The 27742-nt window shown below is 48.7% G+C and overlaps 1 protein-coding gene across 1 annotated transcript; it reads right to left on the reverse strand.

Moving 5' to 3' along the window:
- Positions 1–12016: 12016 nt before the first annotated feature.
- On the reverse strand, positions 12017–27501 carry LOC144737013 (polypeptide N-acetylgalactosaminyltransferase 18-like). Its single transcript, XM_078619662.1, has 11 exons — positions 27267–27501; positions 25769–25988; positions 23702–23868; positions 21831–22017; positions 18744–18941; positions 18170–18284; positions 17465–17650; positions 16930–17067; positions 14703–14798; positions 13866–14030; positions 12017–12329 (listed from the first exon to the last, which is right to left on the reverse strand). Exons 1-11 carry the CDS (start codon positions 27490–27492, stop codon positions 12192–12194), a joined length of 1836 nt encoding a protein of 611 aa, XP_078475788.1. The 5' UTR covers positions 27493–27501; the 3' UTR covers positions 12017–12191.
- Between the last annotated feature and the right edge of the window lie 241 nt (positions 27502–27742).

Here is a 27742-nt window from a genome sequence, read left to right on the forward strand (position 1 = left end):
AAAGCGTTCCCGTTCAACTGCGAGATGGATTGTGGCGGTGGTGTTCATTCTCCCGTACTCTTCCACGTTGATCAGATGCGTCGACATCGTCTGCTGATCTTGTACTGGCTGTTTAACGCGTAGTTAGTCGTCGTAGGGTTTCGCGGGTTAGATCGCGTAAATATAAATGTGTCGTTAAATCCGCCACCACCACCCGACACAGCCGATTCGTAAGGTTTGTCACTTTAACAAAACGTGTCCAATGGTGGCTGGATACAACGCGAACCGGTTGGGTGTTGGAGAGTAAACTCACAACAACATTTACTATTCGATTACCGTGACGTTTCGCTGCCAATTACAACAACCAGCGTACATGGACACCGTAGATTGGCTGTGTTGGGTGGTGGTGGTGGTGACGGGTTTGACGACACATTTATATTTATGCGATCAAACCGAAAAAAACTCGATTATGGATTTGAATGGCGACAAGCCGGTTCGTGATTGGAGGGCCACTCCGCCTGCAACGGGCTGAGCAAGAAATTGCGGCGGCTGCGCCTTTGCCTGCTCTTTTATATAATTATTATCATCATCACTTACAGGCAGGGTCATCCGAGTGGAATTTTCATACACACGTGCATACATGATGCAACAAATAATAATGTTTTGTTTTTACCCTTTCTGGCAATAAAACAACAAGATCATCCCTTTTCATCATTTCCATACTGGCAAAACAAGGTCCTATAGATGTATCGTGCGTACATGCACAACACAGATAATCTACGTCTCGCACATCAACACAATTATAAGTATTCCGTGTACAGCTCATTTGTCAATCCACTGCTGGTTGACGGCCTCGCCGTGCCGCAAGGGTAGCGGAGGGAGGGGGTGGGTTATTGACCATACTTCACCACGCTGGTCACTGCGAGTTGTTTGAAGGTGACGAGCAAAGTTGTCCTGTAATCATAAAAATACAATCAAACGTTCATAAAAACAGGAGCGCCGTGTGTGTGTGGCCTTAAAAGTAAACAAATATATGATGTACGACGTTTAGTGTAATGACCCTTCTTCATAGCACGTAAACTAAAAACTACCCTAGTTTGATCTTAGCACGGTCCGAGTATCCGTTCATCTTAGGGCACGGTGTACATGTTCCAATTCACTGGCCAGGTGGTGTTTGTCAGAGATGCAGTGGGCCCTATGGTATAGTGTTGTGATGAGGGAATGATTTTGTATCGGATGATGGTGGGAATCAGGTTTCAGGTAGGAATCTGTGTGGTGGCCTTCCTGTAGACAGAATGTCCCAAAGAGCAATTGGGTCTCCTCTCAGACAAAACATCCAGGAATGGTAGCTTACCATCATACTCCACTTCCATGGTGAATTTGATGGATGGGTGCATGGAGTTGATGTGATCTAGAAATAGGTTCAATACTGGGAGGCCATGTGGCCAAATGACGAAAGTAGCATCCACGTATCTCTTCCACATGGAAGGACGTAGAGTGGATGTCTGGATGGCGTCTGTTTCAAATTTCTCCATGAAAACATTGGCTATCACTGGTGACAAGGGGGAACCCATAGGGGTGCCCTCATTTTGTTTGTAGAAGGTACCATTCCAGGTGAAGTAAGTGTTGGTGAGGCAGTGCCTAACCAGTGCAGGGACATGAATAGCTCTCTTCAAACGCTACAGAAATTTTACTGGAGCAGTTACACCTGATGATGGAGGTTTGTGTTGCTTCCGAAACGTCGTGATTTAATTTATTTTAATTTTTTACCTACGTGACTTTACCGAAAAAACCAAAGAGTATGAATCCTTGCAGTCACGAAAACTTCAAATCTAGAATGGTCAGTGCTAAGTTTATGGCTAGTGTTGAGTCTATGGGCAGCGTTGAGTTTGTGGGCAGTATTAGCCTATGGACAGTATTGAGTCTATGGCCGGTGTAGAATCTACGGGCAGGTTTGAGTCTATGCGTAGTGTTGAGTCTATGGGCAGCGTTCAATCTCTGGTGTAAGTGAGTCTATGGGTAGTGCTGCTCAATGTATAGGGGGAGTTTATTCCAGTGGAAGGGGTGCAAAAAGTGGGTAGGACTGAGAAAGTGCTCAGGGAGGAGAGACAAAAAATAAGACAGCGAGAAAACGAGAATATTGTGAATACAGAGGATGAGGGGGACGTAGAAAGAGATGAGAGAGGTGAGATGAGGTGGATAAAGGCCATGTAGAGATTTAAAGACAGGTGTAAGTTATTTGAAAAGACAGCGGCGTTGAAGGAGGAGAAGCGAAATGTGAGAATTAAATGAGAGATTGATTACAACCTGTGCAGTAGCGTTTAAATTTGTTGGAGGGGAGTGAGTGCATAATAATCACTCATTATTACCACCAATACAATAATTACCACTCTCCTGCCTCATAGGTATGGGGGTGTGCGTACGCAGGAATTTCCTGATATGATGTTGAGTTTGGTCAAGTGACCAGGAAGTTACGATTTAAAATTCTCTAAGCCATGAGGCAGGGTGTCAGCCATTACACGGAGTACAAAATGGAGGCACAAATAGCATCTCAGTGAAGACAAGTGCATCTGTTCATTGTGGGACTTTAATAAGCTTTGTCTGTAAGTTCGTTTATGTTCTTATAATACTGTGAATGCTGTTATAATGTTAGGATTGCCGTTATAATGTTGTTAAAACCTTTATAATGCCGTTAAATTATTGTGATAAATATGAGGCCTAGTTAACAACGAAGTCTGCCACTTGCATTATTGTGAATGTTGCTTCTAATTGAATAAGTCGAGTCATCCTTGTACCCATGTAACTTTAATGCAATCTTGAGAGCAAGGATGAAGAAGTATCTCATCCACAGTTCAGTGTTATGTGCAGCGCTGTACATTTAGGCTACAGTATGGTGATTACACGATTAGACCTTATTTAACACAGTATCTTATTCTCTTGTATAGCTATTCGGTGCTAATGTAGGTGCCTGGTCCATCCAGGATCTATTGTTGAGTTTTATGTTATCTGAGACAATGGTATGATGCTGCAGTGTTCATTATTTGTATTGAGATTGCAAGTATTAACAGATGCTGTATTTTGTGCTGTGTTTTTCTATCCGTTTTACCTCGTTCAATTCATTAAATACGTTTGGAGTTGGATGTTCACTCTGGCTCTGAATGTTTATCGAATGCGAGGTTAACTACTCGGATAGTGGTGCAACACAGTGCACAGCGAGGCCGAGACAACCACCATCATCAACAGCATCACTATCATTGACAGCAGTACCATCATCACTATTACCACCATCATCACTATCATCATTACCAACATCATCACTATCAATAACTACCATAATATCATCATAGTGATATAATTATAACGATATAGTGATGATGATCACAGTGCTTATAATGGTAATGCTAATGATGATGGTGGTAATAGTGATGCTATCCAGGATCAAATTTACTTAGCTTCCGAGATTGACTCATATATTTCGTTTGCATGCATATGTTACATTACTAACCCTCGCTCCATATAGTATTGTGCAATGCTATTGTAAATCACTGCATGGGAACGTTTAAAGTTGTCTGAGCCGTTATTTTTTTTACCAGTCATAAAGTATCCTCAATGAACTTCCATGGCTTAATGGCACACTTCAGTGACTTGAAAGAGCAACTTTACAGTGCTATAACTGACACCATGTATACCGCCCCAATGACAAGTATATATTGTTAGAGCCACTTCCTTTTCGGATCTAGATTTGTAAAGCGCCTTTGTTGACGGCACTTTAGAAACACTATACATTGTACTCTTAGATTATTTCGGTAAAGTCACGTAGATGGAATAATAAATACATAATAGATCACAACGTTTCGATCGTAACAAGCGATCGTCCTCAGATAAAAGAGAGAAACATGCCTCTGTGACGAGGCATTATATAGAGGGGGAGGGGGGGGCACAAAAGGGCGAGATGGTGGGGATAAAATTCAAAGAGGGCTTGGGTGAAAGAAAAGAAATGTGACAAGGAAGCTTCGATATCAAACTTAACAACATTTTTAAATGTAATGCAACTCAGAAAGTCGGCTAACACAATAGTTGACACTTTACCTGGTTGATCCAGTCCTTCCAAAGATTGCTAAATTTTGCATCCATCTTCTCGGTTGAAAATATGTCTGAGTTGTGTGGAAAACCTCCCCGTAGAGGCGGTTCAATCTTGATTAGAAGCTTTCGTGACTGCAGGAATTCATACTCTTAGGTTGCAAAATGTAGCAATCTTCGGAAGGACTGGATCAACCAGGTAAAGTGTTAACTGTTGTGTTAGCCGACTCTCTGAGTTGCATTACATTTATACATTTTGTCAAGTTTGATATCTAAACTTCCTTGTCACATTTGTTTTCTCTCTGTCACCCAAGCCGTCTTTGAATTGTATCCCCACTCGCCCCTTTGCGGCCTCCACTCCCCCCTCCCCCCTCTATATAATGCCTCGTCACAGAGACAAGTTTTTCTCTTTCACCTGAGGACGATCGCTTGTTGTTGCGATCGAAACGTCGTGATTTATTATTTAATTATGTTTCTATCTACGTGACTTCACCGACTGAACCTAAGAGTATGAAATCCTGCAGTCACGAAAGCTTCTGATCAAGATTATAAAATGTACCTAAGCTGTAAGTGGATAAATAAAGGGTGGGGTTATTGGAAGTGGTGGTGTAGTTATGGTGACAGGAGGACGAGCGAGAGTGGTTAAGGAGGGGTTGTGCTAGGGGCTGGGATAAGGATAGGGGTTGGGGTAGTGATAGGGGTTGGGGTAGTGATAGGGGTTGGGGTTGTGCTAGGGGCTGGGGTAGTGATAGGGGTTGGGGTAGTGATAGGGGTTGTGCTAGGGGCTGGGGTTGTGCTAGGGGCTGGGGTAGTGATAGGGGTTGGGGTAGTGATATGGGCTGGGGTAGTGATAGGGGTTGGGGTAGTGATAGGGGCTGGGGTAGTGATAGGGGCTGGGGTAGTGATAGGGGCTGGGGTAGTGATAGGGGCTGGGGTAGTGATAGGGGTTGAGGTAGTGATAGGGGCTGGGGTAGTGATAGGGGCTGGGGTAGTGATAGGGGTTGGGGTAGTGATAGGGGTTGGGGTAGTGATAGGGGTTGGGGTAGTGATAGGGGCTGGGGTAGTGATAGGGGCTGGGGTAGTGATAGGGGTTGGGGTAGTGATAGGGGTTGGGGTAGTGATAGGGGTTGGGGTAGTGATAGGGGTTGGGGTAGTGATAGGGGCTGGGGTAGTGATAGGGGTTGGGGTAGTGATAGGGGTACTGATAGGGGTTGGGGTAGTGATAGGGGTAGTGATAGGGGCTGGGGTAGTGATAGGGTTTGGGGTAGTGATAGGGGCTGGGGTAGTGATAGGGGTTGGGGTAGTGATAGGGGTTGGGGTAGTGATAGGGGTTGGGGTAGTGATAGGGGTTGGGGTAGTGATAGGGGTTGGGGTAGTGATAGGGGTTGGGGTAGTGATAGGGGTTGGGGTAGTGATAGGGGTTGGGGTAGTGATATGGGTTGGGGTAGTGATAGGGGTTGGGGTAGTGATAGGGGTTGGGGTAGTGATAGGGGTACTGATAGGGGTTGGGGTAGTGATAGGGGCTGGGGTAGTGATAGGGGTTGGGGTAGTGATAGGGGCTGGGGTAGTGATAGGGGCTGGGGTAGTGATAGGGGTTGGGGTAGTGATAGGGGTTGGGGTAGTGATAGGGGTTGGGGTAGTGATAGGGGTTGGGGTAGTGATAGGGGTTGGGGTAGTGATAGGGGTTGGGGTAGTGATAGGGGTTGGGGTAGTGATAGGGGTTGGGGTAGTGATAGGGGTTGGGGTAGTGATAGGGGTTGGAGTAGTGATAGGGGTTGGGGTAGTGATAGGGGTTGGGGTAGTGATAGGGGTACTGATAGGGGTTGGGGTAGTGATAGGGGTTGGGGTAGTGATAGGGGCTGGGGTAGTGATAGGGGTTGGGGTAGTGATAGGGGCTGGGGTAGTGATAGGGGTTGGGGTAGTGATAGGGGTTGGGGTAGTGATAGGGGTTGGGGTAGTGATAGGGGTTGGGGTAGTGATAGGGGTTGGGGTAGTGATAGGGGTTGGGGTAGTGATAGGGGTTGGGGTAGTGATAGGGGTTGGGGTAGTGATAGGGGTTGGGGTAGTGATAGGGGTTGGGGTAGTGATAGGGGTTGGGGTAGTGATAGGGGTTGGGGTAGTGATAGGGGCTGGGGTAGTGATAGGGGTTGGGGTAGTGATAGGGGTTGGGGTAGTGATAGGGGCTGGTGTAGTAGGGGCTGGGGTAGTGATAGGGGTTGGGGTAGTGATAGGGGTTGGGGTAGTGATAGGGGTTGGGGTAGTGATAGGGGTTGGGGTAGTGATAGGGGCTGGGGTAGTGATAGGGGCTGGGGTAGTGATAGGGGCTGGGGTAGTGATAGGGGCTGGGGTAGTGATATGGGTTGGGGTAGTGATAGGGGTTGGGGTAGTGATAGGGGTTGGGGTAGTGATAGGGGGTTGGGGTAGTGATAGGGGTTGGGGTAGTGATAGGGGTTGGGGTCGTGATAGGGGTTGGGGTCGTGATAGGGGTTGGGGTCGTGATAGGGGTTGGGGTAGTGATAGGGGTTGGGGTAGTGATAGGGGTTGGGGTAGTGATAGGGGTAGTGATAGGGGCTGGGGTAGTGATAGGGGTTGGGGTAGTGATAGGGGTTGGGGTAGTGATAGGGGTTGGGGTAGTGATAGGGGCTGGGGTAGTGATAGGGGCTGGGGTAGTGATAGGGGCTGGGGTAGTGATAGGGGTTGGGGTAGTGATAGGGGTTGGGGTAGGGGTTGGGGTAATGATAGGGGTTGGGGTAGTGATAGGGGTAGTGATAGGGGTTGGGGTAGTGATAGGGGCTGGGGTAGTGATAGGGGCTGGGGTAGTGATAGGGGTTGGGGTAGTGATAGGGGCTGGGGTAGTGATAGGGGTTGGGGTAGTGATAGGGGTTGGGGTAGTGATAGGGGTTGGGGTAGTGATAGGGGTTGGGGTAGTGATAGGGGTTGGGGTAGTGATTGGGATAGCGGTAGTTTTTCAGTTTCATTTATTAGGTATAGCCCTGTGAGCCATGCGGCTCTTGACTCGAGTGCAACTGCAACAAACAAAAACATGAACAAGAAAACATCTTAAAGTGACGCCGCGCAAACAGAAAAATCCAGGAAAAACATAAAAATCTTCCAGAAAACACCGTATATCAACGCTGTGTGCAAAAATCCTAGTAGGATGCAAGTCAAACAATAACAACCATAAGACAATTTAGATCAAAGTTATCAGGCTAACGCTTTGGTTCTTTCGGTAAAGTCACGTAGGTATAAAATAAAATAAATCACGACGTTTCGGGCGCAACACAAGCATCCATCACCTGATGACTTTACCGAAAGAACCAAAGAGTATGGATTCCTGCAGTCACGAAAGCTTCAAATCAAGATTATCAGGCTAACTCTGTACTTCAACAAATAAACATGGCTAAACCAAACGTGTTCGAAATCAAAATAAAGTTATAAAAGCAATGTAATAGTGATCATAGGAACTGTGATTCAAATTAAACAATAAACGCTAGACAACATGGACGACCAAACTCTGCAGCCATAGTTGGCAGCATAAGTCACTCCATAACAGCAGGAGTATCAGTAGGAGTATCAAACATTTTCAATGCACCTTTAAAGATCAGCACACTATAATCAAAACTCAAGAATATACTTTGCAGCAGTCATCCGGAATTATACATTTGATTTCAGGCCACTCTGAATAGCAGTGGCAGCTGGGGGTGTACAGCTACTCTAGAGCAGTTTTGAGTGAAGATCTCACAGGTAGTGATCCAAGTTGCAGTTTATTGGCGATAGCATTCCAGACCCTGGGGGCATCAATAGAAAAGGCCCTTCCTCCAGTATTTGTACGGCAATAAGGAATGTAAAACTAGTAAATGAGCGAAGACCTTAGGTCACATTTGTTCTTCGAAAAAGTGAGAAGATCCAGCAGGTAGTTTGCTGATTTTTTTTGTAAGAAGAACCAAAGGGTATTTATGAGGTATTCGGGGGAAGGGAATGCCCTCAGCCCAGATAACATCAGAACAAGGTAGGGACGACCCTGCTGGGGCTGTCGTGCCTGAAATATTGGAAGAAGTCGCCAACCCTTGTGAGTGGTGGGCTGATGTGCCATCTGTGGAGGAAGTGTGAGGATAAATCTGTACTCTGACACCAGGAAAATTTGAGATAATCTCCAAAGCAAAATGTTGAGGGAGGGTGGCATCTGTGTGCAGACTGCCCGATATGACATTATCACAAATTGCTCGATCACAGGACAGGTTCTGCAGGATTGGAAGGATGTCTTGGTGGCCCCCCTATTTAAGGGTGGTCCCCCTCTTTAAGGGGGACCTCATATATTGTAACAACTACAGTGGCATTTCCCTCCTCAGTGTGCCGGGAAAGGTCCTGGCAAGGATTATTCAACATCGCCTTGCCAGGCATGCTGAGGAGAGGCTTGCGGAGCCCCATTGTGGTTTCAGAAAAGGGTGGTCCTGCACAGATGCCATATTTTCTGTCCGTCTGCTACAGCAGAGGTGTAGGGAATTCCAACAAGACCTACATCTCTGCTTTGTTGACCTGGTCAAGGCCTATGATACCATCAGTAGGCCTGGGCTATGGGTTGTTCTTCATCCTTTTGGAGTCCCTGACCCTCTGCTCACGATCATTAAGGACCTTCATGATGGTGAGCGGGCCCGGATAAAACTACGTGGCCGGGAGTCAGAGCCTTTCCCTGTACACCTTGGGGTGCGACAGGGTTGTCTTCTGGCTCCCACATTATTTAACATCGATTTTGACCACGTAGTTCGTGAAGCCTTCAATAGCTGTACCGGGGGAATTTCCATTTGGTACAGATATAATGGGAGGCTGATCGATGCCCGAGTGCAGTCGAGGGATGGCTCCCTATTGGTCAACCATGTTATGTTTGCTGATGATCTGGTAATTGCTGCTCACTCAGAGGAGGTGGAGGCGCTGCTGCTTAACCTGGAGTGTGACACGGAGAGGTGGGGTCTTACTATCAGCCCCACCAGAACAAAGCACCTGCCTTGATATGTTGTGCCTTAAAACACTCCATCCCCACAACTCCCCTTTTGTGATGGAGCAGTTATGGAGAGAGTGGAGAGTTTTCCATACCTGGACAGTGTGAATGACTCGCTCTAATTTTACAGCAGAGGGTTCACTTCGGATCAGTCGGGTGGCATTATATTTTCATCAGCTGCGTAATACTGTGTGGAAGCTACCTGATCTGTCGCTCCACACGAAGCTTTGGGTCTTCTCAGCCACAGTAATGCCATCATTTCTCTATGCTTGTGAAACATGGACCCTTCCAATGGAACTCCTGCACAAATTAGATACATTTAGGCTGAACAGCCGATGATCTATCGTGGGTTTAACAGGCTGGATTGTTTGAGGAGCACATTAATCCTTGAAAGATCTGGACACATTCCCATCAGTGAGCTCCTTCGGCAGGCAAGGCTGCATTGGCTGGGTCATGTAGTCAGAATGCCCAGCCATTACATGCCCAAGCAGCTTGTGTGGCCTGACACAGGGGGCTAAATTGACACGACACGGGCTGGAAAAGAGATGGACTGATGTGGCACAGGAGGAAGTGGAGCTGAGTGGCCTTACCAAAGACTGGTACCAGCGATGTCAAGATCGGCCTCTGTGGGGGAGGCTCGTGAAGGATGCTACTGGGAAGTTGGAGGCAGTCGCCCGCCAACAACAGAGGACAGTGAAGCAATGCTCAAAACAATGAGGGGAGTGCCGGGCGCCTAAAATGTAGCAAGTTGGCACAGTAGGAGACACAGTTGGTGCATCTGCCATTCATCTCAGTCAGTGGATCCATGGCACCTGGGTCTATCCTGTGACCTCCTGTCAGCAAGCCTTTGACACTTCACATGGCCTCAAAGTGCACCTGGCCTGGCATAGGCACTAGCATAACTTCACCGCAAATTCATTGCGAATGGTGGCTGTTGTTGTCGATGGTGGTGATTTTGTTACACGAGCCCAACTAGAAACGTACGGTAACCGCTCTCTTTACAACACGTACCCCGTCCTGAAGAGCGGACAAACCCCAGAAGAAGCACCTCAAGTTCAACCACCTTCAAGCGAGCCCTTCAAATGTAAACAGCGTGATAAGATGACAATGCAGAACAGATATGCTTATACAGCATTTCTTAAATGACTATTTACATTAAATATATCTTAAAATCAATCGAAACACAATTCTAAGCAACGTACCAGAGGATGACACAAACCTCCACCAATATGGTCTAATTTGTGTCAACATGCGCGTGTGGCCTTCACTACATCTCCTGCTGGCTCACCGTGCAGACCTCGGAACCAGTGACGCGTCGCTTCAACGGTGGGCGTCACAGCCCCAGTGACACGTCGGTGGGTGGCCTCGCCCCAGATTTCTGGTTGTATGGTTTTATTTTTGAGTCTTGGACGAACCTCATCCCTTTGTCGGGTTCAAAAATGGCGTAACCTCATCTTGGAACACATTTATTTAAACGACACATCATTTCTCAAATTGGACAGCAAGGGCTTGAAAGACACTTAAAAAAATATTCTCCGTAAATTGCTCTATTCAGGGTTGCGGGTTCATGAATTTCAAATATCAGAAATTCCCTTTGCTCCTAAAATGTTTTGGGAAGCCTCTCTAATACTATTGAAATAATCAGTGAAATATGCTAATGACCTTTCTGTCGGCCTCACAAGTCACCGGTCTCTGCTGTGCCAGCAGCTGTGGCATCTGGCACACCGTAGAATGTGTTGGTAGCAAAAAGGTGCTGGTGACAAAGCCTTTGGTATTGATGCACCAACGTTTTAGAACAACCTTGTTTCTTAACTTAACATCATATACTTCCTTCCAAAAATATTCTGATGCAGATTAGTGTTGGATACAGCCACATTTGCCTATGTGATTTGTAAATTGAATCCTTAACAATGTATTGAGAGTTCAATTGTAATTTTTATTAAGGGATTATAGCTTGTCTTGGTGTGGTCTATGACTGTTTTACTGTCTTTTCGAAGCTTTGGAATTGATTACACAAGGAGGTTGGGGGTTCAATCCCGATCCTTGACGCCTGTATATTTGGAGTTTGCATAGTTGGAGTTTTCTTCCCGTGGTCACGTGGATTTTTTCTCCGGGTCCTCCGGTTTTCCCCTCCACATTTAGAAACTTGCGTTTAGACTATTTAGATTATTTTGCTGCTATAAACGTTCAAATGTTGGACCACTTTGTTAAACTATCATTTGTGGCCTGGTCGCTTTTGAAAAATAAGTTAATACCTCAGTGGGGTTTGTCTGATGGGATGGGGATGGTTTAGTTGTATTTGTTTGTGTTTTGGTGATTTGTTTACCTTACTTGTACTTTGCACTCCTATCGTGTTTTTGTAGTGTTTGTTGTTGTAACGTTCTTACCCGCCCCGACTGGACATCTTTAAAAAAGAGCTTTATAACTCATGGGATTCCTCCAGTATATAAAAAAAATATTCTGATTATGATCGACAGCTTTCAGCACGATGATGACATCATGATAACACGTTCCTTCGGAGTGGGCAAGTAGGAACTTGGTTGGACAGCGCATTCATGCACGACAGACAAATATTCCCTGGTCGGCAGTGTGGAACCTGTTGTAATATGCATTGTCATATAATACTCTGTAAAGTATTTTTTTATTGGGGGGTGTTGATTTATATGCTTCATGTTAACCTAGAAATGCATTAGTTTGTTTTATCTTTTACAAGGAATACATTTGCTTTTTTGGACAAACTGAATCACCTTAAGGCTGGGAATGTTGAAAGAAACACGAGGAAAAGAGATCCGCTTTTTTCTTTTCAAGGCTTCCATTTTATGAATGGAGCCACCCTCCCCCAGTTCCATTTTGTGAATGAAACATCGCCCGTCTCCTCATTGGCCCGAGTCGCGGAGGTGGCCCCCCCCCCCCACCACTAACCCCCCCCCCCCCTCTACCAACCCCAACCCACCGCTCCCATTGGTCGGCGAAAATCCGCGAGCTCGATTAATTAAATAATTGTATTCGGCGCCCCCGAGCCAATGGGAGGGCTCTGGTGGGGCGGGGCCGTGGTATGCACGACAGACAAATAATCCCTGGTGGGCAGTGTGGAACCTGTTGTTCCTACCTGTATAATGTGTTCCCTGTATTGGGGCTACGATTTGTGGAAATACGCCAAATCCCACTTCTGCTCAGAACAGGGCACCAGCACGAGCTCCAGGCTGTAGCTTGTCTTAGCAGGTTCCTTCACCTCCAGGCACTTTTCTCCTTTCTGGAACCTCAGTTCTCCGTTCTGCAGCCACACAGTAAACAAACGTTGGATCTTACGAACTATTTGTACTCACTTTTCTAGAAGTGACCTGGCTATCACAAATGTTAGCTCAATGAAGGGACTTATCACGTGGATATGTTTAGCAGCCAAATACTCTAAACACATATTTCTAGATGTAGAACGAAAAACCGGAGGACCCAGAGAAAAATCCAAAAGACCACAGTCAAACATGCAAACTACAAATATACAGGCGTCAGGGTCAGGATTGAAACCACGACCTCCTGTATACTAGGCAAGGTGGTTAACATCTCACCACCGTGCTGTCCCAACCTTAAAGCCGTCCGTCCATCAGCAACTAAATAATCATCATCGGTGCTCTGGGGAATAGAAAATCAGGCAATACAGCTCTTCCTTCCATGTATGTGTCCCTGCACACTTTATCTATATGTCTGTTCAAAATATTTAGCGTACTTCCCGACATGCAACAAACTTGAAACGTGCCATGTGGGTACTTTCCAGACTGTACACAATGCAAACATTATAAAAGACTTTTGTATTTTGGGGGGGGGGGCGCAATAATGCATATATTTTGCACGGCAAGTGAGCTGTGACGTCACATCTGTCATGTGACCCGTGTGCGGAAGTGTAACGGAGTGTGCCTGCTGATCGCGGGTAAAGTGAAATACAAATGTGTTGCAAGTCTCAGGCGTTCTTCGCGCAGCATTGCTTTATTGTATCAGTCGTTTATTGCCGTACGCACCCTGAAAGTTGTGTGTGTCTGCAGCAAGCGCGTGTATGTGTACATATGGACGCGCACGCGTGTGTGTGTGGGGGGAGCGGTAGTGTAGTGGTTAGCGCGCTGCGCTACGAACCCGGCGACCCGAGTTTCATTCCTGCTCACGGCCACCACCGGTGACGATTATTTGAACCGGTCCTGGGCCTCGACTCGGCCTCAAACGAGTAACTAGCGTGGTGTGTGAACATCGCCACTGGGGAGACAAAGGCGGCCGGGCGTGGTGAATCCAAGTCCTGGGCGAAGCCAGGTAGTAAAGCTAGTCTATATATATAAAAGGGAAATTTGTGAATACGTGTGCCTGTTCGAAATGTTTAGCATACTTCCCAACATGCAACAAACTTGAAATTTGTCATGTGGATAGCTTCCAGACTGTATACAATTCAAAAAGTATAAAAATAGAATTTTGTATTGGGGGGGGGGGCACAATAATGGATAGATTTTGTGACAGTGACGTCACATCCGTGACATCACCCGCATGCGGCAGCGTCACGCTGTGTGCCTGCTGATGTCACGCATCCCCCTGACCCAAACCCTCCGCGTAGGCCGTGTATTAATCCAAGACAAGAATCCAAGTCCCGGGCAAAGCCGGGTAGTAAAGCTAGTTAAAATATAAGTCTCTATGTGGAGAGGCAGATGAACGAAGGAGGGTTAGTAACGAGTCAAATCTGGTCACATTGCTACATGGCCTGAAACCAACAATCAATTACGAACCAAAATATTGGCTACATAAAAACCCACGTGGTTACTTTCGAGTCCATCACCTCAAAGTGAAGCAGGCTGCTGCTGGCCTCCTGACCGGTCAGCTGACAGTCCACAAACGCAGGCTGGACTCCCGATGTTGACACCCCCAGACACACAGCTCCGGGGCTCACCAAGTCCACGTTCAGCCCGATCATAATCCGGTTGTCTGAGGTTCTCATTGCCAGCTGCTCAATGAAACAAACACAAGCAGACACACGCACAGACGGGGTACCAGGGTGGTGCAGCGGTGACACTTGTGCCACACAGAAAGAAGGCCCTGGGTACGATTTTGTATGTAGCCAACCGTATGTATGTTGAACTTCTTTCACACCATACGTTACAAACCATGATAATCGGAGGTGCAGGGTAAAGAAAAAACGAAATGCAAAAAGCAGTTCTAAACAAATTAGTTTAAAATCTAAATTTAAAAGTGAATAGCTCCAGTGGCTCCTAATATCGGAAGAGCGTTCCAGACGGCTGCAGAAGTGCATCTAAAAGCTTGCGATGCGGCGACCATCTTTGTTTGATGGCTCGCTAAAAGCCGCTGCTGCAAGGATGATTGGAGTTTGCGTGATGGTGTATGCTTCTTGACAAGATGAGCAGGGTATTGTGGTTCATTTGGGGCAAGCACTTTGTGTGTGGTGAGTGTGAAGTGTGTTCTTCATAATTGATGTGCTATGAAGGGCTATTGCCTGAAACGTCACATATTTATGAACGTGTAAGGTTAATTGTTATTTGTGGTTGTACACCACTGACAATGTAGTCTCGCCGAATAATTTGCAATGCAAATTCAGTTTAATAGCCATTAACGCCACATCAACACCACGAGTTAATTGGCCAGTTATTCAATACAATACCTGGGGGGTGTATCCATGGCACTGGTACAGAATGGGACGCTGTGAGATTGGGTTTCCTTTGTCGATGCACATGCCAACTTTTTTGTTGTTTGTCATCTGAAATAAAAACAAAAGTTGAACGCTGTATATTTTGGAATGATTACATGCGAGCAAACGTTCATGAACAACGAGTGTTTTAGGGTCTCTGTCCTTAAAAAAAGCCAATGCACGCTTCCGGTGACATAATGGCCGAGTGAGCAGCGCTGAGCGAGCCGCTCCTATCTCTACTTCAGAAAACGACCCCTTGAACACGATAAACCACATATACCTGTTTAATAGTTTCCCATCTCCTTAGCTTCAGGTACGTAGATGGAGCCTTAGATCTTTAGGTTAATTTTTTGGAGCTTCCCATGGCATTCACAAACCATCTAGGCCTAGGGCCCTTAACGAGCAGCTCGAGCCTAACTTTGTGCCTAGGTTAGCGGGATTCCTCCCCCCCCCCCCCACCCGTATCTTCATCTGCCATGGAAGACGCGTCCCCCTGGAAAAAAAGCCAAGGTTTCATCGTCGCTGGCCTTCCCGGCAAGGTGAGACCAGAGATCCCGGTGGGAGGAGCGTGGGACCTCAACAGGCTCGACCCTAAGAGGCAGGTGTGTCAACTTAAAGCTTACGGCCTCCCGGAGGTGTTTTAGGGAAACGCTTACCAAGGTGGCTCTCACTTACATCCAGCTGCACTTGCCCGAAGCTTTAAGATGCCCAAAATCTCCTGGCCGCTCAAGTCGGAGGGGATTGCACAAGTGCACCGGGTGGAAAAAAGAGGCAGGAGGCCCCTAATAGAGGCAAATGATGCGAGACCTCATCCCCTGCTGATTTTGTTTGCGGCCCGCCAGGGCGCCTATGAGGCTCCAAAGGCAGCTCGAGCAGCAAAAGGGAGGGTAACCATGTTTTCATCGCCCCAGATCTCACTCTGGTGGATGCCAAAAAGAGGAACCTCCTCCTGCCCTTGCACAATGACCTGGTTGGTAGAACCGTGGTGCACTCCCAGTTACTGTACCTGGCAAAGATTAAAATCCATGTTGGGGGGAGGTGGGGGGGGATTGATTTCCTGATGCTGGATGAAGCAATGGGATGCAAAGAAGTGCAGGAGATCCTGCAGGGGCCAGCAGGGGCCCGAAAGGAAATGGAGGTCAACACTGAGTCGGCGTCCTGGAGATGGGGACCTTCCAGCCTTGGGCAGCGCAGGACAACCCAGGTCCACGACAGCGGTGCCTGGACGGCATGTACGCATCAGGTGGCGGCGTGCAGTGGGAGGCTGCCATGTGGTTCCCCAGTCTCTCTTTATTCCTTCCACTTCATTCATGGTCTTAGTCGGGATTGGGTCCCCCCCCCCATCCCCAGGGCGGCCCGGGGTGTGGCACCCTGTGAGGGCGGAACGGAGATTATCTGACTCTTCTCCTCTGGCTCCCCTTCAGATGGCCGCTATTGATGGCGGGGCGGCGACGCCTGTCCCCTTATCCCCTGGAGAACTCCCGGAGGGGGCCCGCAGTGCAACTGTCAAGAGACCCCCTTCTCAGCCCACGTTGTGCATGAGGCGGCGGACTTTTGACGGCGGAAGGACCCATACGTATGGGAGTGAGCTGAGGTACCATGTATGTATGTTGAACTTCTTTTGCACTGCACGTAGCCAATCATGCTAATCAGAGGTGCAGGGAAGGTGGGGATGATACACATCCCTGCAGCTGATCGCCTGGAGGAGCCGAGGGGCGGTGGCGGCCGTGGTCCCCTTCCCTCCTATGCCTCGGAGCGCCTCCCAATATGCCCCCCTTGCCCCTTCATCCAACCCGGCTCCTCAGCAGGACACGCCGAGCATAAAGACCTCGGTTCCCTCCCCTTACCCATCACATTCCACCTGTGGGGGAGGATAGGCCCTTACTGAGGGGCTACCCGCATCTTCAGTAAGCTGATATAACTTTGTAAGTTTCTGGGTTGTGCTGCTATGTGTCGTTCGGCCGCTATGTGTTGTTCGGCACAACGTCTGACTTTTAGTTCCACATGTTCAGAGCCTCTTAAGGAACTGAATTGTGCCGCTACGTGTCCCAACGTCAGCGGAACGGCTACAGCTCCTGCAGTAGAAAAAACAATACTGGTGCCTCCCGAGCCACGCTGGGCTGGCTCGGCCCTTGGCATGGCTCAGTTGTGCCAGTGGAAACGGGAATCAGATACTCACTATGCCTTACTGGATACTCACCACGCCGTACTGGACGATGTCATCATGCCGTGGCAGTGAGGGCAGCACGTTCTCCAGGTACCACGCGAAGCTCTTGCAGTTGAGCCGCTTGCGCAGAGCCACGCGCTCCGAGATGTCGCCAATGTCGATCCCGGATTCCTGCGCAGGGGTTGTCAACGAGACGAGAGTTGTACACTCATTGAACGTTAGGCCAAAGTTGCACAAACGTTAGACCGACGTTGGGCCAACGATCCATGTTCACTGGGAAGTAATCAGGGCGGTGGCCCGCTCCGAGATGTCTCCGATGTCTATCCCAGAGCACTGCGTGGCAGCCATAACAATTGGAAGAATAAACTCGCAACGAAACTTTCCGAGATGTTTCTGTATTTTCATGCATTGATTGCCACCAACATCAGCATCATCATCTGCATGAATACATCCTCATGCTGTCATCATCATTCGCGGACTTGTGATGCAACAATTCAATAGCAGATTGATCATGACCGATGCTGATGATAACTATAATGATGACGAAGGCTTAGACCACACCACGTACGTTCATGGGCACATTCCAGGCCATGTAGACGTTCCTCTTGTATTCATCCATCCAGATCTCAGCCACGCGCAGCGCGTTCCTGCGCATGTGGGAACTCAGGTCTGGGGCGTATGGCTTGAAGTGGCGTTCGATGTGAGCCAAGCGTGAGCAGGGCAGCACCTCCACGCTGCCCCCGCACTGCCACACCTGGAGACAGGAATAGCCCAGACAGCAATGAAAAGCCATGGCAGAAAAGTACAATCTGTTCTCCTATAACGGGTGTTTTATAACACAACCTGGATATAACGAGATTAATGTATTAGGGTACACGTTTTTTTTTTTTTATAACGCGAATACGTATTCAATCTATAACGCAATCGAGTTAACAGAACTACATCGCACGAGTACGAATAGGCAGTCGTACGGCTGCCTCAGCATAGTATCACACAAGGTTGGATGCTTGCTGAATGCTTCGAGATGCTACCCACGCGCCTTAGTTATTGTTCAGCCTGTGTACATATTTCACGTGTTATCGCGGACTGTGCTTTTACCCTATGTTATATATTATTATGCAGTCTTCTTTAGGAATTCCACGTTATAGGAGAACAGACTGTACATTCCGAATAAGGAAGCCGGCAGCACAGTGAACCCATAAGGCCTGTGTCTGTCTGTATGGACACCCGCAAGTGAGTGAGTGCGTTCAAGGTTGCGTCTGTGCGTCGTCACCCTGAGGCCCAGCTCCACGTTCTCCCCTCCGTACACCTGCATGCCTTCATCCAGAAAGCCGATCTCCTCCAGGTAGCTCTTACTGGCCGCCATGCAGCCCATCACAATCGGACTCCTGGGGGGGTCGGTAAACTCGATGACAAAGTTCGCTGTGTGTTGTTTGGTACGATGTCCGAGATTTCACGACACTACGCCTTCGGGTGAAGGCTCCCAGAGCGTGGAGCAAAACGTGCCAAACAACACACGGCAACAGCCAGGAAATACCCGCGAGAGCCACTTCCTGTGTGAGCAAGGGGATAGGGTTTGAGTGGGTGTGGTTATGTATAGGTGGGTGTGGATAGTGTTCATGTGAGCGTAGTTATATAAGTAGGTGTGACTAGTGTTATTGTGGATGTGGGTATGTGTAAGGGGCATGGCTAGTGGTGATGTGAGTGTGGTTATGTGTAAGTGGATGTGGTTAGTGGCCGTGCGTTGCTTGGCTATATGAATCTGGGTGGGGTTGACTTCAGGAGAAAAAGAGGGCTGCCAGCTCACCGCATGTCCTGGATGAAGCCTTGGGGGCGGGGGGAGGTACCTGATGGGGGCCGTGACGTCTTTGTTGGTCAACCACTCGAGGGGCGGCGTCATGTAGGTGCACCACAGCTGCCACGTGAACGTCTGCGCCTGCGACGGGTAGCCGTGGACCTCGAGCGTGTCGTAGTGCGTGTTGTCGAACACCGTGGAGACCACGACGCGCCTGTCCTCTTGGATCCGTGCCAGGATGGGCTCGGCCCTAATTCGCAGAAATGAACAACAACATTGTGAGGGTTGGGTTAGGGTCCATCACGACCTCTCTCCTAAACCGCTAGAAAAGCAGTCCAGCCCACCCAAGCTCTCAGCACACACCCACTCCTCAGTACAGTCTGCCAAAAACGAAGAACCACCGACTCTTGCAAGATATATATTTTTTAACGCAACAGAAATAAGCCAAAAACAATCACGAAACAATCAACCCGCTCACGTCACCCTGAAAGTGACCCAACTGTGCAGCAGAGTCTGGAAGGTAGCCCTTCCAGGCCTAGGACAGGATAGGCTTGCAGCCTAAAGCGCCTGGGCTCTGATGCAAAAGCAGCTTGTCGCCTCAGACCCGAGGTCAACTCGGCGTGCTACCTCAAACTCCTGTGCTCCGCACTCGACGGTAATGTACATGTCGGACGCCCACCGTTGCAGAGATCATGCGTGCCGAAGGGGCTCCCAGCCCCCATTCTCGGTGGTGCTGTAGAAGTCTAATGCCCACGGGTTGCAGAAATGTGGACGCCTGGGAGATTCATCAACAGCCAACGCTCCCTCCTTGAAAGCGCAGGACACGAACTACCACCCTAACACTACGATGGCTGGGAGTGGCCTGAATACCACCCTGCCTGAAACACTGACCCTGTTCATATACTTCCCGTATCACACTGCCTGCAACCTGCAAAAACTATTGCTGTACCACACTTCCTGTAACCTGCGGGAGGTAGAGAGAGTTGGGCACAGGAGATTGTGGCCTGACGCCACACGGAAGCCCGTCCTCGCTCGGCAGGGACCAATTTTCCCGGGTCTGCTCGAGTCTGCTGAGCCCAATAAGTGATGGTCGGGAGTGTATAAATGATAGTCTTACATAGGAGGGAATAACGTGGTGAAATATTATGGAGTTCGAGAGAGAAACACAGAGGAGCAGGTTTAAAACATCTGGATTTGAGGTCTGTATTCGGGAACATCGTCATTAATTAAGTTTACAAATGTTATCAAAGAGTTTAGGGCAAAGTTATTTCACATGACAAATATTTATGGCTTCAAATGAATTGGTTACCTGGTCGGATGTTTTGCAAATATCAACAGGTGTGTGCCTTGGTGAAGGAATTTCAGAGGAGGTTCGTTTAAAAGGTACAGTACTGGTTAACGTGGGATTATATTTAAGTTTTTCAGTCTTAAGGCAGAGAGAGAGCCCTGGAGACACTTTATTCACAGGCTGTATCCACAGAGTCCTTTAGGCAGATAGATAGCCCACGATACATGCTTTTACACACTTTTATTGAACTTGCCGTGTTGTCTGTTTATAGTCTTTCAAATATTTTACGCTTAATAACTTCGAATCTATGAAACCTAACGAGCTGCAATTTTTTACACAGACTCGTATCGCGTGACAATTCAATATTTCATTAAAGAAAGGTGCAGGTCCCACCGATCGTGGCCCTATTCGTGCTTTTCACTTCACTTTAATCTACATACTGTATATAAAAGGGAAATTTGTGAATATGTGTGTCTGTTCAAAATGTTTAGCATACTTCCCAACATGCAACAACATCGAAATTTGGCATGTGGGTAGCTTCCAGACTGTACACAATGCAAAAAGTATAAAAATATACGTTTGTATTTTTGAGGGGGGGGCGCAATAATGGATATATTTTGCACGGCAAGTGAGCGGTGACGTCACATCTGTGATATCACCTGCATGCGGCAGCGTCACGCAGTGTGCCTGGAGCGTCACTCATCCCCCCCCCCCCACCCTCCGCGTAGGCCGTGTATTAATCCAAGTCTCGGGCGAAGCCGGATAGTAAAGCTAGTAGTTAATACTCGTAAATATTACCCGTCCCCATCTCCTTTTGAAATCTCGAATGGTTGCGCCCAGCTACGAGAGCAAACGTCTCCTCCAATCAGAGCGGATGTTGTTGGTGAGCCTCTGACCTATGAAAGGCGTGCTTACATCGCTGCTCGTCATGGCGCCGGAGCGGCCATTGTGGTTCCCTCTTTGCGCGCGAGACCAACAATTCCAATAATAACAATTACGACTATTGCTATTGTTAAAATAGTTGCATAGTTATAATCGTAATAGATACTCTTATCGTTTGCTTTGTCACTCCCGTTCCGACGCGCTGACCGCATGGTGAAAACCGTGATCAGGATTTGAATTAAATGCCAAAATGTTATCCCTATTTTCATTGCCAAAATGTTCTAATTATTGTTGTGAATGCTTTAAATGAAAGTGATACAGCTGTGCATATTGAATACGAGGTTGCGATATGCACTGTTGTGCATATGCGCACATTATTATAGCATTGCAGTGATTGTAGGGTCCAGGGTTGACATAGGCAAGTCATTGCTTCGCACAAAGCGGGTACCGCTTCTACGAAGCCGTCAGTGGGCCTCATAAATGGTCCCTGCCATGGAAATGTGGAGTTTCCGCTGGTGGAGATGAGCACCGCACAATGTCCGTATTAACATCGAGACCTTTTGTCAATCCACTGCTGGATGAGGGCCTCCCCACGCCGTGCTGGTTGTGGAGGCCGTTTGACCACACTTCATCCTGGCTGGTCAGTGCGGATTGATGAAGGCGGTAGTATGAACGTACACTATAACTCGATATTAACAACGCCCGCCCCGCAGCCCTATGACAGCCTGGCTGTGCATGGTGGGCACCTATCAGGCACTGTCCAACCTCAGATCGGGTTGTGCTGTGCAGACTCTTGAGTGGCAACCATGCTCCTCGCAATGCGAGGCATTACACTGGCCAACTCCACCACCCTTCCATGCCGTAACCAGCCTTCTTCATCGGTGCTTCTTGCTATTTGCATTCTCCTCAACTGGTAAAGGCTATGCACGGGTACGGGGGGGGGAACCTTTGCCTTGATGTGGGACTCACCATCCGACGGGGAACTCCACGTGCGCGTCCATGACGGCCACCACGGGACCCGAAGCGGCCCGGATGCCGGTGACGCGCGACGTGCTGAGCCCACGCTGCGTTGCATGCCGGACGATGCGGATGGAGACCTCTGGGTATTTGCGATCCAGTGCTGCAATCCTCGCTCTGAATTGTTCTTGCAGGTCTCCTGGTGAGAGCAGCATTTTAAAAAATTGGTCTGCATTCATTATCATCATTAAGTAGCAACAAAATGCTTCTCAATCCAGAAAAATCGGAGGTTCTGCTGGTAGGCATTAGGGGTCAAGCGACAATGTTGTTGATCAGGTTCCAACAGTTCAGTTTTCTACCCAACTAAAAAGCCTCAACACCATACTTGACCAAACTATGTAATTTGATCACCACGTGCAAAATATAGCCAGGCCCTGCAATTTTATATCAGGGCTCTACAACACCTTCGACCAACATGGTGGCGTGTAGCATAGTATCGACAAAGCTCGATTATTACAACTCACTACTGTATGGGACGTATGTCAAAAACATTACCAAAGCTGCAGCATGTACAAGATTCTTTGGCACGTGCTGTGACAGATATTGCAATATCTGTCCACGTCTGTCCAGTGCTTGTTGAGCTGCATTGGTTCCGATTGCCAAACATACATGATAAGGATGCACTCATTACACACAAAGTGCTTGCCACAAATAAACCACAATACCTTACTGATCTCGTCAAGGAACATAAACCATCACTCGAACTCTGGTTATCCTCGCAGCAGCTTTTATGTTAACCATCAAACAAAGACTGCCACTGCATCGTGCACTTTCTGATGCGCTTTTGTGGCTGTCTGGAACACTTCCTTTAGATATTAGGAAGAAAATGGAGCTATGCAGTTTTAAATCATCTCGAATGGAAATGTGTATAATTTGTTGTCCTTCCCCCGCATCTCTGTTTAGTACGGTTGGCTATGTACAGTGTGAAAGAAGGACAACGAACTAAACACAAAAATACCAAAGTCGGTTTGTACGGTGCAAACTCCACAATCATTAGCAGCAGCACAATGTCCTGATGCCGAGTGGGTCATGCATCAGTCCGCTACTTGGTATAGCGAGTGATGGCCTTGCACTCTCTCACTTTTTGGATATTAAGTGTCGAAATGGGTTTGCCAATTTCATCAACATACAGAGCTTGAGAAGTAAATTCTTATGACAATTTGGCATAACAGGTTTCTATGAGCTATTATACATTATGCCGCCACACGCACGCCCCACGTCCCACTCCCTGGCGTTGGCCATTTCCTGCCACGAGTGGAGGACCGTCCATCCTCGTGGCGACTGGAGCCAGAACCAGTCCAGTAGGCCTCTTGTATTCCACCGAGGTCCAGTTGGTAGTGGTCCAGCTCCCAACTTAAACAATCAACTTCAATATTTTAATTCTACCAGGTAAGGCCCACTGAACATTGTAGCTCATTTTCAAAAACGAGGTGGCCATGAATACTAGCTTAACGAAGCGGCTCGTGGAAATGTGTAGTGGCCAAATATTCTTGAGTGCACGTTTCTAAGTGTGGAGGGAGAAACTGGAGGACCGAGAGAGAAATCAATGCCACCATGGGGAGAGAAACGCAAACTCCAAATATACAGCAGGCGTCAGGGTCAGGATCGAACCCACGACCTGTAATTCAGGCGAGGTAGTCAATATCTCCTAGCCACTGTGGCGCCCCAACAAGGAGGAATTTCAGCCTCTCCTCTCCAGAGAGCTTTCAAACTCTCCAGGCCGACTGAGGAATCCATCCGGATTTGGTCTCCGGTGAAAAAAGTGGCGGGAGTGGAGGTTGAGGAGGAGGAAATCAAGGAGGTGGCAGCCCTGCAGCTCTAACCAAAGGTGCTGCAGTCGTCGACGAGGATGACCTCGTTGAGGAGGTGGTGCGGCGTGTTGCGCACGGCGGAGGTGACGGCGCGCAGCAGGATGGAGACGGCCTCGTTGTAGAAGATCAGCACCACGCTGAGCGCCGGCAGCTGCGACGGGTACTTTTTGGTGCTGCAGCTGGGGGGGGGGGGGGGCGGGAGAGGGGAAGTATGGTCAAACGACCCCCGTAACAACGAACGACGTGGGGAGGCCCTAGTCCAGCAGTGCTGACGCACACTCGTACTCACGCTCAGCTGGCGAGCACTGTGATGGTAAAGATGACGAGTGTAACTCTGCAAGTGAGTCACATACCTGGGGGAGGGGGGTGGTTGATGGTGATGGTGGTGATGATGGTAGTGATGATGATGTTTGCCAATTAACTCTCTACCTCCTTGGTGGTGCCAAATGGTAACGCTGTGATGGATGTGAGCAATGCCATGGAGGGAAGGCTGATTACGATCGACTGTATCCCTCATGGGGCTTGTACCCACCAAAGTGGCCAAACGGGGGCTCTGGATGGGTACGAGGGGCTGGGAACCTCTCCACCTTCAATTTAAGTACCACAGAACAACGTGAAAATTATTCAGCTAAGCTTTTTCCAGATGTCCCGGGGGGACAGACGTCTATGACTTCTCCTGGCCAAACTCCATTTGGCCAAGCCAGGAGACTGAACCCCAGGGAGTTCCTCCAGAAACAGCAAAACGCCACTGCGAGTGGCCATGTGGAATGTTAGAACGCTAACTGCGGAGGAGAGGCTACCACTCTTCTATCAGGAACTGGGCCAGTACCGCCTGGATCTCTGCGGTATTCTGGAGGTCCGGTGGACTAACTCTGGCTCCAGTCACCATGAGGGGTGGACAGTCCTCTACTCGGTGTAGGGAACTACCAAACAACAGGGAGTGGCTCTTCTTCTGAACAAAAGAATGAAGGGGGCGTGGAACATGGCGGTGAGATGTGGGAAGCTACAAGCCTCGGGCTACTGTGGGCTCGCCTCCATATCAACCAGAGGAAAGGAGTGGTGGTGGTTTCTTACGCCCCCACTGAAGATAAACAGTGAAGGGATCAAGGGAAGGCCAATGAGTCGGGTGCCTTTTTATGACCTCCTGTTACAGGTGTTAGCTAAAGTGGCCTCTCGAGATAGTCATCCTGTTGGGTGACTTTAATGCCCAGTGCGGCATGATGTTGGCAACTGGGCTGGAGTGATTGGAAGGCATGGACCAGATCAGCTCAATAACAACGGTAGATGGCTGCTAGACTTACCAATACACTGTTCCGGCATTACAGCATCTACACAATAACCTGGATCCACGCCGGGTCCAAGCAAGAACATCTTCTGGACTATATAGTGACGGAACAGCGGATGGAAGCCCATGTCCTTGACACCAGGACCTACTGTGGAACTGATCTGCCATTGACCATCAGCTTGTCATCTATAAGATGCGTCTGCCATTCTTCCACTCCGATGGTGGGTGTCTGGACCCCATGCAAACCCACATTGGCCTGGTCTCGGCAAACTGATGAAAGTTAAAAGTGAGAATGTCATCATCACTTGCAGCTGGGGTTGGCATTGCCCCCCCACCTCCTCCTGATGCCGAGGGGAAATGGGCAAGGTTTAGGACTGTGGCTACAATGGCTGCTTTGGGTACATGGTCCAAACCTCCCCAGAGACCCTGGCTGATGGGAGGACGTGTTCTAGCTGGCTGAGAAACAGCGACAGGGCCCACTCCCTCCCACGTCAGAAAATGAGGAGGCTTACCGCAGCCTTCGCTCGGAGGTTCAGAGAGCCGTGCGATGCTTCAAGGATGAGTGGTGGTTGCGAGTTACTAAGGAGATGGAGTCTGCCTCAGTAGCCCGTGATAATCAGCCACATCAAAACTAATGATTATGATGGTGATTATGACGATGATGGTCGTGATGATGATGAGGATGATTTTGACGACGATGATATAGTTGATGATGATGACAATGATGATGGCAGTGATAACGTTGCTGCTGATGATGATGACGCTGAGCGAGTGTGCGACTCCGAGTGGCGTACCCGGGAGGGCGGTTGTCAGGCACGTCGCGGTCGAGGGGCAGCCGGTCGCTCAGGTAGGCGTTGTAGCCGTAGGTGAGGAAGCGCGCACACGCCTTGCGCTTCTGCCGCACCGGGAGGTCCTTGCCCCACTCCTTGAAGAGATGAGTCTCGGGGCTATAAACCCACTCGTTCCCTTTACACACCGGTGCATTCTCCGGTGTCTTCTCAGACTCCCCTCCATCTGCAAGGGAAGCGGTGTAGGAGAGACTCGCTTAACTGGATTCATCTCTACGTGAGCTCATGGAACTCTGCGTGAGTGGATGAGTCTCTGTGCAGGTCTATGAATCTCCACGCAAGTTGATGAGTCTCTGTGCGGGTCTAGGAATCTCCACGCGAGTTGATGAGTCTCTGTGTGGGTCTATCAATCTCCACGCGAGTTGATGAGTCTCTGTGCGGGTCTATGAATCTCCACGCGAGTTGATGAGTCTCTGTGCGGGTCTATGAATCTCCACGCGAGTTGATGAGTCTCTGTGCGGGTCTATGAATCTCCACGCGAGTTGATGAGTCTCTGTGTGAGTCTATGAATCTCCCACGCCAGTTGACGAGTCTCTGTGCGGGTCTATGAATCTCCACGCGAGTTGATGAGTCTCTGTGCGGGTCTATGAATCTCCACGCGAGTTGATGAGTCTCTGTGTGGGTCTATCAATCTCCACGCGAGTTGATGAGTCTCTGTGCGGGTCTATGAATCTCCACGCGAGTTGATGAGTCTCTGTGTGAGTCTATGAATCTCCCACGCCAGTTGACGAGTCTCTGTGCGGGTCTATGAATCTCCACGCGAGTTGATGAGTCTCTGTGCGGGTCTATGAATCTCCACGCGAGTTGATGAGTCTCTGTGCGGGTCTATGAATCTCCACGCGAGTTGATGAGTCTCTGTGCGGGTCTATGAATCTCCACGCGAGTTGATGAGTCTCTGTGTGAGTCTATGAATCTCCACGCGAGTTGATGAGTCTCTGTGCGGGTCTATGAATCTCCACGCGAGTTGATGAGTCTCTGTGTGAGTCTATGAATCTCCACGCGAGTTGATGAGTCTCTGTGCGGGTCTATGAATCTCCACGCGAGTTGATGAGTCTCTGTGTGGGTCTATCAATCTCCACGCGAGTTGATGAGTCTCTGTGCGGGTCTATGAATCTCCACGCGAGTTGATGAGTCTCTGTGTGGGTCTATCAATCTCCACGCGAGTTGATGAGTCTCTGTGCAGGTCTATGAATCTCCACGCGAGTTGATGAGTCTCTGTGTGAGTCTATGAATCTCCCACGCCAGTTGACGAGTCTCTGTGCGGGTCTATGAATCTCCACGTGAGTTGATGAGTCTCTGTGCGGGTCTATGAATCTCCACGCGAGTTGATGAGTCTCTGTGCGGGTCTATGAATCTCCACAAGAGTCGAATTTCTACGTGAGCAGGTTGTGCAACTATTAGCTCAGATGTGGAACAAAGCAGTATACATTTTCGCGAAACGTACCTTCCAGAATAATTTCCAGCATGTCCTCGATTTTATTGAGCTGCGCGGCGAGATCCCAAGGCTCGTAGGAGACTGCGCTGTCCCTAGACAGGGGGGTCGATTCCTCTCCTGATCGGACGGTGACAGTCGAGGTGCTGGTGAAGTCCCTCAGCATCCACAGGAGGTTTCCGATGCCGGAGAAGATGAGGAAGAAACACAGGAGGCTCGACCTCCTCGCCACGGCCATCGTCGTATCCCGTCTTGATAAGACACAAATCATTTGGTGATGCTGCTGCTGTGTTGGCAGTTGTGCACAAGCACAAATAACAACTCAACATGTCTGTCAATAACATGGGGTCCTTAAAAGTACCCTTTTGTAATCGTTGACTTTTCAGGCAACGGCCCTTATTCATTTAACATGGTGCCACGGTGGCTAGGAGATGTTAACTACCTCACCTGGTATACAGGAGGTTGTGGATTCCATCCCGACCCTGACG

This window comes from Lampetra planeri, chromosome 64 (assembly GCF_965212315.1).
Source record: "Lampetra planeri chromosome 64, kcLamPlan1.2.h2, whole genome shotgun sequence".
Taxonomy (NCBI): Eukaryota; Metazoa; Chordata; class Hyperoartia; order Petromyzontiformes; family Petromyzontidae; genus Lampetra; species Lampetra planeri.

Bases quoted from the DNA above. Each gene is read 5' to 3' on its own strand.
- LOC144737013 (XM_078619662.1), bottom strand. From the start codon at position 27,492: ATGGCCGTGGCGAGGAGGTCGAGCCTCCTGTGTTTCTTCCTCATCTTC. The intron at 18,942-21,830 runs GTGAGTCCCACA...TCTGCGAATTAG, and splicing joins GTGGAGTTCCCCGTCGGATG to GGCCGAGCCCATCCTGGCAC. The intron at 12,330-13,865 runs GTGATGGACTCG...GTGTGGCTGCAG, and splicing joins GCAGCCTGCTTCACTTTGAG to AACGGAGAACTGAGGTTCCA.